Source organism: Chiloscyllium punctatum, chromosome 2, assembly GCF_047496795.1.
Source record: "Chiloscyllium punctatum isolate Juve2018m chromosome 2, sChiPun1.3, whole genome shotgun sequence".
NCBI lineage: Eukaryota > Metazoa > Chordata > Chondrichthyes > Orectolobiformes > Hemiscylliidae > Chiloscyllium > Chiloscyllium punctatum.
The window spans coordinates 47,303,272-47,317,579 of NC_092740.1; the positions used below are offsets into that span (position 1 = coordinate 47,303,272).

The 14,308-nt window shown below is 39.9% G+C and overlaps 1 protein-coding gene across 2 annotated transcripts in view; it reads right to left on the reverse strand.

Annotated features, from left to right (window-relative positions):
* Window positions 1-7,357: 7,357 nt before the first annotated feature.
* The window catches only part of gtf2h2 (general transcription factor IIH, polypeptide 2), a 40,327-nt gene continuing 33,376 nt past the window's right edge, over window positions 7,358-14,308 (reverse strand). For both annotated transcript variants that reach the window (XM_072582064.1, XM_072582054.1), the window contains exons 13-16: window positions 13,972-14,075; window positions 12,801-12,903; window positions 11,638-11,677; window positions 7,358-7,642 (exon numbers count right to left, since the gene is read on the reverse strand). In XM_072582064.1, coding sequence (XP_072438165.1) covers window positions 7,532-7,642; window positions 11,638-11,677; window positions 12,801-12,903; window positions 13,972-14,075 — 358 coding nt within the window. In that variant the 3' untranslated portion in view covers window positions 7,358-7,531. The remainder of the gene's footprint in view (window positions 7,643-11,637; window positions 11,678-12,800; window positions 12,904-13,971; window positions 14,076-14,308) is intronic.

Consider the following 14,308-nt stretch of genomic DNA (forward strand, 5'->3'; position numbering starts at 1 on the left):
CCCCTGATTCACAAATAATCACGTTTCCTTTCCCCAAGACACTGTAATAGCAGTTTGCCTCCAGCAGGGTATTTCATTTGGTGTGGCACTGCTTAATGTTATCCCAGGTGACTTGTAAACCTACTGTGGTTAGTATAAAATCCAACAGACGTTTATTAAACCTACTATTATGTACATCTATTACATTCAGAAGCAGATAAGCGTCTAGGTGACTATTAAACAACAGGTTGACTACAGAGGGGTATGCTTCAAGTGATGTCACGGTAAAATTGAGTAGCGGATATTTATGCCCTAATGTCACATTATGATTTGATAATATCTTGAGTAAGGAGAAAGTGAGGACCGCAGATGCTGGAGATCAGAGCTGAAAAATGTGTTGCTGGAAAAGCGCAGCAGGTCAGGCAGCATCCAAGGAACAGGAGAATTGACGTTTCAGGCATAAGACCTTCAGGAATGAGGAAGGTGTGCCAAACAGGCTAAGACAAAAGGTAAGCTTCAGTGCAGTAGCTTAGTTTAAGCTGGTCACCTTTGTTTTAATTTTTTGCCCTTATCGTGGGTGTAATTGACATTGCGCTGAATAATGCTTTCTTAAATTTTTATCATTGTCATGTTGTGAGGTCAAATTAATGTTGTGAAGAAAGACATCAGTCAGTTTTCATTCAGGTAAACAGAATTCCCTGAAGCGTCGGAGGCTGAGGGGTGACCTTATAGAGGTTTATAAAATCATGAGGGGCATGGATAGGGTAAATATACAATGCCTTTTCCTTGGTTAGGGGAGTCCAGAAGTAGAGGGAATAGGCTTAGGGTGAGGGAGAATGATTTAAAAGGGACTTAAGAGGTAACTTTTCACATAGAGGGTGGTGCGTGTATGGAATGAACTTCTAGAAGAAATGGTGAAGGCTGGTACAATTACAACATTCAAAAGGCATCTGGATGAGCATATGAATAGGAAGAGTTTAGAGGGATATGGGCCAAGTGTTGGCAAATGGGACTGGATTCATTTAGGATATCTGGTCGGCATGGACGATTTGGAACGAGAGGTCTGTTTCTGTGCTGTACATCTCTATGAATAAGTCTTTTAACAATTGTATTCAGATAATTAGGCTAAAGAGAGCGTTCATAGAACCTTACTGACTCCTGGTTGCAAATAGTTCCAAGTGACAGGATATCACTAGTTATATATACTATTTGTTAGTATAATGGAGCTTAACAATTATCACGGAAGCAATCATCAATTGCTTGCCCAACTCAAATATTCACTCATCAAGTGCTAACCTGACTAAGCTATTTCCTACCCATTATGAATTCCAGCTCATCCAACCTTCTACTTGCACTTCTCTCGTACACTAAATTCTGTTTAACACCTATTAGCATTGGCTCAGTGGTCATAGGTTTTAGATTCAATTAAAAACCAAACATCCCTTGTATCCTAATTAAATGCTAGGTGGAAACTGACTTATTGCATTATTCATAGCAATTTAATACACAAGGCAATTGTTATGGTCCAGGCCAGAACCCCTCAAAACGTTTTAAGAAGATAGCCCAGATCCTAACTTTTTTTTAAGGCAGATGTAAAGTGGATATTCCAGGAGTGGTGCAGCTGGTTAAACCACTCGGCTTTAAACAAAACAGAATTTATTTTAAAATTGAGAATGGAACATAAACAAAAGAAAACAGAATTTAGAATAACAACTTATTTGATAACCTAATTGAATCTGTTGCAACTTAACAAAGTTGTTGTTTCAGTTCCTGCAACATCCCATAATTACACCTCTCGGTAAAAGGTAAATTCAACACAGGTTCTTACAGGTAGAGAAATTTCAGTGAGAAAGTTCAGCAAAGACTTCTGTCGAAGCATGGAACCTCTTTTCATTATAGCTACTTCTCTTGGTTCCCAACAGTTTTTTGATTGCCTGCCAAAATATTAAACAAAACTAGAAAAAAAACTGTACTGGGAGAATGGGCCACTCGCCTGCCATTGTTCCAAGTCCCCATTTCCAGACTAATCGACACCTCTGCCTCTACAACCCCTCTTTTAAAAAGCCAAGGATATCATAACCTTGTTAAAGGGGCAGCATCGTAACACAATTTACTGGGCCATGTCAGAAACAACCACATTAGTATGATACTGGAGATATGGATTTGTTTTTACTTCTTTGTTAATTCATTCATTCAGGTTGTCATTTTCTATTTCTCCCAACCCCCAATAGCCATTGAGAAGGTGATGGCGAGCTGCTTTCTTGAACTGCTACATTCCTTGTGGTAAGCATAGAAAGTAGCTAACATTAGGACCTTCGAGCCTGCTGCACCATTTGATATGATGAGCTGATCATCCAACTCAGTACCCTACTCTTTCTCCTCATACACATTTACCCCTTTAACCCTAAGAAGTATATTCCAACTCCTTTTTGAAAACATTCAATATTTTACCCTCAGGTACTTTTTGTGGCAGAGAATTATATAGGCTCACCACTCTCTGGATGAAGAAATTTCTCCTTATCTCAGTAGTAAATGGCCTACCATGTATCCTTAGATTTGACCTCTAGTTTTAGACTCCCAGTCATAGAGAACATTTTTCCTGTCTAGTCATGTTAGAACTTTATAGGTTTCTATAGATGCCCTGTTCTGAAAAAAAACAAAGCTGTTAGTAGGGACTTCCAGGACTTTGACCCAGCAGCAGTGAAGAACAATGATTATAGTAATAAAACAGAGTGATGGGTGACTATTGTTGTTGATTTTTGTTCAAAGAACACTCAATGTTTCAAATCTGAAGATACATTATATTCAGATGGCAGATATTGAATGTTAAATGGGGCCTCAGAGGGAGGCAATTAGCCTAATAAAGAGAAACCAAAGTTTGAACTGTGTTTCAGTCAGAAGAATTGTGATAGATTGGAAGTTAGATTGCATCCTGTCTGACCTTCCATTGTCAACTAATTGAAATTTTGGAGGCTATAATCTTAGTTATAAGTGTCAAGACCTCAAAATCTACTAGAAACTATTTGAATGCATTGGTATCATCAAAAGCTAAGCAAGATACAATCCCATATGCCTATGAGATTATGGATTGTAGAGACTGCTTAAGTGAATTGGCCTGTTGAACCTTTATTCCCCTCTTTGATTTTATCCCTTAACAGTGTCTGTTTGTCTTTTAGAATGAAAGGTAGAATTTTAAAAAGATTGAGTTTAAGTCAGACATTAATTGGATTACCTTGTTTACATTTGCCCTGCTAAAACTGTTAATAAATTGCAAAATATTTTACTTAAGGTATAAACTTGGTGTCTGGGACTGGTTATTCAGAAAATCTCGTTTGAAACCATTGGGTTTAATTTTGAGGATAAGTGAATGTTAATTATACAGTGTTGAGAATATAGGAATGGGGATTGTTTTGATTTGGTTGGCAGTCTGTAATTTAACACACAATTTTTAAAAGAAAAACTGAGCATAAAAAGCTTCTGGGGAAAAAAAATGTAGGTCAGGCAGCACATGTGTGAAGAGAATCAAAACTAACATTTCAGGCCTATAACTTTCATCAGCACTGAGAATTCTTGGAGATGTAATAGATATTGAGCAAGGGAAGAATGGGCCAAGAACAAACAGCAGAAGAAAGAAGACTTGACCGACTGAAAACTTAGTTCTCCAGGGCCAGTGGTAATGGAGATTGAGCAAGTCTAGGAACAAATGTGTCGAGAGTAGGAATGCAGCTAACAAAGAAAAAGAACATCGTTTACAGCAAGAAATTGTTGAACTCAATATTCAATCCAGAAGACAATGCCTAAGTGAAAGATGAGGTGCTGTTCCTGAAGATCATGTTAAGTCTCATTTTAAATGATGCAATCGGCCATGACAGTTCTGAAGTAGGGTTACTGAACCCAAAATGTTAACTTTGCTTTCTCTCCACTAATGTTGCCAAACCTGCTGTATTTATCCAGCAATTTCTGCTTTTCATTACAGAAATGTAAGTGTGAGAGCAAGATACAGAATTAAAATGACAGGCCATCTTAAGATTAATATTGTCCACTGTTGGCTAAGAAAAACAGAACAATTGATGTCATTATAAATAAACATTTACTTTTAGAAAGATTACAAAAAACATCAGATGTTCACTTTGCTTCTAAGTCATGTAATAAAAATACAAACTGTCTTGGATACATTAGTTTTAAAGAACTTAGGTTGGTTCAGGAAGGCAATTTTGTCACAATTTAGAGTATTACCAAACATAATACTTAGCAACCTTATAAATAATCTCTTGAAAATAAAATAAACCATTCTCAATTACATTAGGAAACAAACTACTCCTAATATTCCTAACAAACTACTCCTAATAAATAGTAAATGCTTTAAAAAGAAAGATGGGATCAACTTCCAACAAATTGAGTTATGTGGAACATCTAGGAGAAAGTGAGGACTGCAGATGTTGAAGTACCAGAGTTGAAAAATGTGGAGCTGGAAAAACACAGCAGGCTGGGCAGCATCCGAGGAGCAGGAGAATCGACGTTTCGGGCATAAACCCTTCTTCAAGAATGAGGCTGGTGTGCCAAGCGGGCTGAGACAAAAGGTAGGGGAGAGGGAATTTTGGGGGAGGGGTGCTGGGAATACGATAGGTGGAAGGAGGTGAGGGTGATAGGTGGGAGAGGGGGTGGGGGCGGAGAGGTCGGGAAGAAGATTGCAGGTCAAGAAGGCGTGCTGAATCCGGGGGTTGGGACTGAGATAAGGTGGGGGGAGGGGAAATGAGGAAGCTGGAGAAATCTACATTCATCCTGTGTGGTTGGAGGGTTCCTGGGTGGAAGATGAGGAAGAGCGCCTCATCTTCCACCTAGGAACCTGCCAACCACACGGGATGAATGTAGATTTCTCCAGCTTCCTCATTTCCCCTCCCCCCACCTTATCTCAGTCCCAACCCCCAGATTCAGCACCGCCCTCTTGACCTGCAATCTTTTTCCCCGACCTCTCCGCCCCCACCCCCTCTCCCGCCTATCTCCCTCACCTCCTTCCACCTATCGTATTCCCAGCGCCCCTCCCCCAAATTCCCTCTCCCCTACCTTTTATCTCAGCCCGCTTGGCACACCAGCCTCATTCCTGAAGAAGGGCTTATACTTGAAACGTCGATTCTCCTGCTCCTTGGATACTGCCTGGCCTGCTGTGTTTTTCCAGCACGACATTTTTCAACTTATGTAGAACATCTACTTACAAACTTTTCAACAACCAATCTTCTCAAAGATTATACAGTTCAGACTTGAATGGTCTACCACAAAACATGTGTTTATTAAAGTGTATGGAATGATAGAATACAAAATATTAATTTCTAACATTTGTCAAATAAATCTTATTTCTGCACAAACCTAATCTACATTAACATCTGTGGATAACAGCTATGTCAAAACTTTATCAAAAATACACTTAGATTTTGAAAACATTTCCAATTATGTCACAAAATTGATTTTGATGACTCTTGATAAGTAAATTACATTTTCTTCTTCCTGTCCATCATGCCAATTGTGTGCTGCTTATTCAAATTTTCAAACACTGCTGTAGGACAAAGAATAAAGTACACAAGTAGAGGTCATGGCACACTGTAACTTATTGATAATACCAGTCATTAATATTTTTAAAGTGTTAAAGCAGTACTACTGTAAGATTGCATGAACTCCAATGTGTTGAAACAAGAAAACAAATACTGTTTTCTTTATAATCTCTGGAATGATGAATGACTTTGGAAGATTACAGTGCAAGAGTGCTTAATAAAATGGGTGTCAAATTATACTTTTAAAAAAGGAACCACGTGTAAAAGTAGCAATTGCAACCAACTTTTCTCAAACAAATATGGATTTTATGGTATTAAATTTTTAAAATCTATTAATTATAATTTTTATTTCCCAAAAATGTTTTAAATTTCAGAAAGCATTAATTCCTGATTTTCTTGTGGATAAAGACACTACCTTGTATAATAGTAAAGCACAGATGTAAGAGGTTCTCAGATTTAATTAGTAATCTGTCAATTTAACCAATCTAAGTTAGAGGTTTAGGTTGTAAGTTTAACCAATCTAAGTTACAAGTGCTACAAATTGGTCGTGGGCACTAAGACTGGAGGAATTTCACTATGGCTTTCATTCAGACTGTTATTCATTGCTCTTAACCATGAAATTAAGTTTTCCATTTCTTGGTGAAACTAATGAAGATTTTCAACAAAAATTGTCTTGCATGACTTTGTCATTGGATAACTTTCTTATTTTAAAAATTAGAAAATAGGACGACCACAAGGATATATTGTTACTCTTCAATGTTACAGTGGTGAATAATGCAGCTGACAAGTACAGATAAATTAGTCTGACTCTGATGTTTTGAGTCGAGTGTGTGGTGCTCGAAAAGCACAGGTCAGGCAGCATCCAAATAGCAGGAAAATCAATGTTTCGGGCAAAAACCCTTTATCAGGGGACTCAGGCCAGGCTGCATAAATGCAAGGATTTTGTTTTTCCTTCCCAGATCATTTTATCTTTATTCATGGGATTTGAGCCTTGCTGGTGAGGTCAGTACTTTTTGCCTATCCTCAATAGTCTCTGAAGTGAGTGGCTTGCTCAGCCATTTCAGAGGACAATTGTTAGTTAACCATATTGCTGAGAGTCTATAGGTCTGTAAGGACAGCAGATTTCCTTCCCTAAAAGGACGTGAGCAAACCAAATGGCTTTTTATGACAGACAGTTTCAAGTTCACCATTAATGAAACTGGCTTTCAATTCTAAGTTCATTAATTGAATAGAAGTTCCACTAGCTGCAATGGTGAGAATTGAACCTTTTGACCCCAGAGCACTTACTTATATGTCTGGATTATTGGTCCAGTGACATCACCATTATACCACCATCTCCTCCCAATGACTACTGATCACTTGCAATTATGGAGCATGAAAGCCAATTCCAGTTCTGAGCAAGCTCAGTGCATGTAAATCCAAGCAGAACTCATCGAGTAGAAAGACTAGCTGATCTTATTTCCAAGAAACACAGAAGCCATTTCTAAAATCCTTTAGTTGTTCATAAAGCTGCTCCAACTAAAATTAGCTGATTCAACAGTAGAGAAACATATTGGTTCTATAGTTCATAAGATGTATATATCAGAAGAATTAGGCCATTTGGCCCTTCGAGTTTGCTTCGCCATTTGATCGTAATTGATATAAAGTTCAGAGGAACATTGTGAAGTATTGACCAACTGACCCAATCTATTATTGAAAATTGAGTTAAACAAAACAAAATAAATTTATAAAATTATGAATGAAAACTAATAAAAACTAAAACAAAGCATCTTAACATGCAGAAAGCATATGTGAATGACAGTGTAACCAGACCAATTTACTTATATAATTGGTGAATTGCAAAATTATTTATTTTGAATAAAAACAGTAAATATAAAGCTTCCTGTCAGAAGTACATTTCTCAGGTCAGCTGTTGTAGATACAAAGTACATTTCAGTAAATGAGGCTCTTAGCAATGGGTACAGGTGATAGTCCTTGAATAAGTTAAAACGTGTATTTGACGGTTACTAAGGACTGGATTGATTGTGAATACATCCAGGACAACAATGCAAGGTATCATGAATAAATATATCACACTCCACACAATAGATGTTCTGGCATGCTTTGCATATGTATACCTGCAAATAAACAAGGATAGTGTCAGATAGTAATCATAAAACAGTGAAAGCATATTGGCTAATGCATTCCTGAAGAAGGACTTATGCCCGAAACGTCGATTCTCCTGCTCCTTGGATGCTGCCTGACCTGCTGCGCTTTTCCAGCAACATATTTTCAGTTCTAATGCATTCTTTTCCCCAATATCATACACCCATGTGGAAAATGAAAGAGCATGTAGAGGATTCTATCAAGTTTGTCAGCAATACTGCTCAGGAGAAAGTGAGGACTGCTGATGCTGGAGATCAGAGTCAAACAGTGTGGTGCTGGAAAAGCACAGCAGGTTAGGCAGCATCCAAGGAGTAGGAGAGTCAACATTTCAGGCATAAACCCTTCATCAGGAATGTGGGGGGAGAGTGGGAAAAGGGGGCTGAGATAAATGTGAGGGAGGCTGGGGCTGGAGGGGGGAAGGTAGCTGGTATCTACCTCTCCCCACCTGCATCCACCTATCACCTTCCCAGGTACCTTCCCCCCAGGCTCACCCCCTCCTATGTATCTCTCAGTCCCCTTCCACACAGCCAATGATACATTTAATTAAGGCTGAAAAACTATGGAGGGCATCACAGCAGAGTTCACTCCTTCCATCATCCAACAGTCGTAACACTTTTCCTGACGGGAATACTGAACACTGACTAGAAACAGGTTCCTGGTGACTTTTGCCCCCAAAGAACCAAGTGTTACAGAAGTAACTGTAGCAGCCAGCCATTGCCTACATGAGATTAATCTATATGTTTTGACTAAATAGTGTTTTTGGACTTAGTTACAGAGGTGTGCAGCACTGAAACAGACCCTTTGGTCCAACTCGTCCAGGCCAACCAGACATCCTAACCTAATCGAGTGCCATTTGCCAGCACTTGGCCCATATCCCTCCAAGCCCTGCTTATTTATATCCCCATCCAGATGCCTTTTAAATGCTGTAATTGTACCAGCCTCCATCATTTCCTCTGGCAGCTCATTTCATACACGCACCACCTTATGTGTGAAAACATTGCCTCTTAGGTCCCTTTTACATCTTTCCTCTCTCACCTTAAACCCATGCTGTCTAGTTCTGGATTCCCCACCCAAGGGAAAAGTCCTTGTCTATTTATCCTATCTACACCCCTCATTATTTTATAAACCTCTGGAAAAGTCAGCCCTCAGCCTCCGAAACTCCAGGGAAACCAGCCCAGCCTATTCAGCCTCCCCCCATAGCTCAAATCCTCCAACCCTGGCAACATCCTTGTAAATCTTTTCTGAACCCTTTCAAGTTTCATAACATCCTTCCAATAGGAGGGAGAACACAACTGCACACAATATTACAAAAGTAGCCTAACCAATGCCCTGTACAGCCGCAACATGACCTCCCAACTCCTATACTCAATGCTCTGTCCAATAAAGGAAAGTATACTAAACACCTTCTTCACTATCCTATCTACCAGCGACTCCACTTTCAAGGAACTATGAACCTGCACTCCAAGGTCTCTGTTCAGCAACACTCCCCAGAACCTTACCATTAAATGTACTAGTCCTGCTCTGCTTTGCCTTTCAAAAATGCAGCATCTCACATTTATCTAAATTAAACTCCATCTGCCACTCCTCAGCCCATTGGCCCATCTGATCAAGATCGCATTGTAATCTGAGGTAACCTTCTTCGCTGTCTGCTACACCTCCAATTTTGGTGTCATCTGCAAACTTACTAACCATATCTCCTATGTTCACATCAAGTCATTTATATAAATGTCAAAAAGTAGTGGACCCAGCACCGATCCTTGTGGCACTCCACTGGTCACAGGCCTCCAGTCTGAAAAGCAACCCTCCACCACCACTCTGTCTTCTACTTTCAAGCCAGTTCTGTATCCAAATGGCTACTTCTCCCTGTATTCCGTAAGATCTAACCTTGCTAACCAGTCCACCGTGAGGAACCTTGTTGAATGCATTTTTGAAATCCATATAGATCACATCCGCTGCTCTGCCCTCATCAATCCTCTTTGTTACTTCTTCAAAAATCTCAAACAAGTTTGTGAGACATGATTTCCCACGCCCAAAACCATGTTGAATATCCCTAATCAGTCCTTGCCTTTCCAAATGCACGTAAATCCTGTTCCTCAGGATTCCCTCCAACAACTTGCCCACTACCAATGTCAGGATCACTGGCTTTTCCATAACCATATTCTGGAAATCCAACATAAATAGATCAACCAAATGGTAAACATCTAGGCACGTGATTTATTTGGTAGGGCTGATTTCTTCAGCATGTCACACTGTCAAATGACAACTAATGTCCTAACATTCAAAATTAAGATTCAAAAGTTCAGTACTGGACTGGACTTAATGAATCACAGGACATACTAAGTTCCTCAAATGCAACAATCTACTTAATTAATTAAAGTTAAATAAATACCCTCATGGAAAAGTTGCATTTATTTGAATAAACTGCCAAATCACCCACATAATCCAATACAGAGGAACCTCGATTGTGATTAGATTACTTACAGTGTGGAAACAGGCCCTTCGGCCCAACAAGTCCACACCAACCTCCGAAGAGCAATCCACCCAGACCCATTCCCCTACATTTACCCCTTCACCTAATACTACAGGCAATTTAGCATGGCCAAGTCACCTAACCTGCACATTTTTGGACTGTGGGAGGAAACCGGAGCACCCGGAGGAAACCCACGCAGACATGGGGAGAATGTGCAAACTCCACACAGTTGCCCGAGGCGGGAATTGAACCCGGGTCTGTGGCGCTGTGAGGCAGCAGTGCTAACCCCTGTGCCACCATGCCGGCCAGGAGATTTTGAAGTCCCGATAGAAACATTACATCAAAGATGTATTTTCAACAGACTTTGCGCCTTTTTTTTTTACAGTGATGAAACAGGCACCGTCTCCAAATGACTGAACTCCCGCACTCTCTCTCTCTCCCCATATTTTCCCTTGAGTTCTATAGAGGGGTGTAACCGTAAATGCCTCCCCCCTTCCCAGATAATCTGACCAACATTGTCCTGTACAGTGCTGAGGTGGAACCGGTCAAAAAGTTGCAGTAAAAAAAATTGTGTGTGTGGCTGTGTGTGTACGGGCTGTTTGGAGATTTACCCCACAAAGGCAGCAGCAGCAGTCTTACTGCTGGTGTCCAGTTCGGCTGCCTCGGAGAGGGGGCGGGGGCAGTGCTGGATGGAAGTGGGGGTGGGGGGGGGAGCAGTACTGGATGAAGTACTGTGGGCGGGATGGTGGCACAGTGGTTAGCACTGCTGCCTCACAGCGCATGAGACCCGGGTTCAATTCCCGCCTCAGGCGACTGATTGTGTGGAGTTTGCACGTTCTCCCCATGTCTGCGTGAGTTTCCTCCGTGTGCTCCGGTTTCCTCCCACAGTCCAAAGATGTGCAGGTCAGGTGAATTGGCCATGCTAAATTGCCTGTAGTGTTAGGTTAGGGGTATGGGTGGGTTGCGCTGCGGCGGGTCGGTGTGGACTTGTTGGGCCGAAGGGCCTGTTTCCACATTGTACTGTAGTGTAATCTAAAGATGGGGCGAGGCGGTGTTGGGGGGTGGGGGGGCGGTCTTGGACAGCATCAGGGGGCAAGGTCGGTGTTGTATGGGGTTGGGGGTGGCGGGGGCAGTCTCGTGGGGCTGGGGGCACGCGGCGGTGTTGGGGGCTCGCACGCTGTGTGCTTCTGCAGTCTCCTGAACGGGGAGCAGACTTTAAAAACTCTGAGCTCCAGAGGAAAGGCATTGAATAAATTAACTGAATAATTGATTATCTGAATGAAATCGTGCCCGCCCATCTCATTCAGATAATCAAGGTTCCTCTGTATATGAATTTCATATTAAAACACAAGTCAGTATCATTACTGAAACAGTATAAAAGTGTCCTAGAGAGGGCAATTTCTTCAGCCCTAATATTAGACATGGCTGCAACATTGACAGTGTTCAACACATTTACAATTTTTGAATCTACAATAATCTTCCACAAGTAATACTTACATTCGTATCCTTCAACTCTCCCTGGCAACCTTGACAATACCTAACAAAAAAAGAAAAAAAATTTTTTTTTCCCTCTGGCAATTTTGTTTTCTTTCTATTCCTGTCCTGAAACATGGATTCCTTTTTGAGATATGGTGTAGAGGACTTCAAATTCTTCTCCCACTTCTCATGTGTAAGCCTCATTTATTAGCATTGACAAAGTATTAAAATATGTAATATATCGTAGCCTAATGTATTTCTATCTGCCCCTCCCCCCCCCACCGATGCATAGAATCCAGTGGAGGTACAACAAAATGGAGATGCATCAACATCGGTTTGTTTCCTTTTTCCTAAACCAAGGGTACTGACGCTAATTATGTTGCTTACTCTACTTGAGCCAGTAATCACAGCTAGGATCTTCTTAACTGTTTGGCTCATAAGAAAGGATAAACTTTTTTTAGTCATTAGTAGAGTAAAATTCCATTCTTTGAATACACGTTTGTTAATGTACTACTAAACTAGAGCATGCATAAACAAATTGCAGATTGCACACAATATACAACTTTTGTAACTATGTGGATAATAGCAGAAAGAAAGGACAAACATTATGTGCAGTCTATAGAGGATCTAGAAAAAAACATAAGCTTGCACTTTTCTCAATTTAATTTCAGTTACTTTGTTAAGGTTTCTTTATTGCATACAAAATAAAACCTACTGCATGCCATAAAGTGCTTATATCATGCCTTATTATGTTGTGATCAGTTTTTTTTAAGATATTATTTGTGGAAGAAATGCTGGATCTTCTTCAAAACGTGCCTTGGGAATACTTAAATGAACCTCAACAGGAAACCAGAGCTACGGTTTAACATTGCATTAAAGACTGTAGTTCTGACAGTGCAGCAGCGTCTCAGTGATAGGTTGAAGCAACAGTCTAGTCGATGTGCTCAAATCTCCATTAGAATTCAACCTTACATCCTCCTGATTCAGAGGTGAGAATACTACTGAGATGCACTAACAGAGCCACATTGGCACAATTTCTCTATTACTGTGGTAAATGTTAAAGCTGTTTAAAGAACGTTTTCAGATAAATGAGGACTGTGTTTAAGAAGAAAACAATATTAGCCACTGCTTTTTACTGAACAGACCATGTTTTTCCAATAGTGCAGTCTTGGTCCTTGACATACCTTTCTCCCTGAATCTCCTCCAAGGAACTTTCCCTAAATGCATCTAATGGGAACAGGTGGTGGTAAGACCTGGCCAAGTGTGGTGCAGACACTAAGGTAAGACCTAAAAGAAATGAAAACAACTTCCAGTTATAGATAGGATCCTCCCTTCAGATACATAATGTCTCTCTACAAAGATAGATTTATTAAACGTCAAAAACAATTTAAGCCATGTGTGTAACGTTCACTTATTTTTCAAAATATTATCATGCAGTAAAGACAAGGGAACACATAAGAACACAAAACCAAACAGCAAATCTATATTATTCATCCGGAAGGACTTCCAACTGGATGAGGGCAAGTCCTCATACACTGGATTTTTGTGCACATCCTCTTAAAATACAGTAGGATAAAGACTAATGTAGAACTAACTTTTCTGAAATCTATCCTTAACATTTCCAAGAAATTAGGATTTTACTACATATTGCAAAAGGTGTCCACAATGCAATCCATGAAGCTTATCTGGCTTACAAAATGCCTAGCAAAGTCAAATAGTGATGCCAAACAGAAACAGTTAGTTACTTGGGATTTTTAAAACTGTGTTCCTTATTAATTGCTTCATTTTCAGATCCATCCACTCCAGTATTCAAACTATCCTCAGCACCAAAATTAACCTCAAAGATACTGCTGCTCTTGACTATGCTTTACTGCTCTTTTTAGCATCATTGACAATATTGACCACATCAAGTTTCTCTGCTGTCAATCCTCCAGGACATTGCTTTCCTCAAAGTTTGATCATCATGTGCCAGCACAGTAAATGTGTACTCTCGGATAAACAATATATTTCCCCATCCCAAAATGATTATCTCCCGAGTACTGCAGCTTTCCATACTTGGTTCTCTCCCATTTGTTGTTTCTTATGATCAATGTCATCTACAAGTGCAGGATTAGCTTGTGTATATATGCAAGCTCCCTCAGAGTGATTTACTCCAGCCTGAGGTTCTACCCCCATCCTCTACACATTTGACCCCAAGATTACTGACCATTTCCGATTTCTTCTATCCTATAATCTAAAGCACAATGACTGACATCTATAGTTCACCCCACTATTTACTACTCTAACTTCAGACATATCAAAGAATCTGATTTTTTTTGCAACCAGACCTCTAAGTTTGAAACTGAAAGTACTCACCACATACTTTGCACTCCACGGGCAGTTCAGTATATTTGGCTCTGCACTGAGGACAATAATATCCATCAAGTGTTAAGGTTGGCCCACTATTACTATCTAAATGTCTAAAAATACAAGAAGTTAACACAGAAAATTTAAATTAATTTACTTGCATGATTACACTTAATTTACATCATAAACTTTGTAAATTCATAAAACCCTAAAGGGAATTTACAAATACCAGTATCGAGTAAGGATGGGTAAAGACTGACACTTCACTCTATATTTGAGTTCCCAATCTAAAATGTTGCACAGACAGAACATAGCAACAAGTTCCAGAAAGGAAAAGCAATGAGAA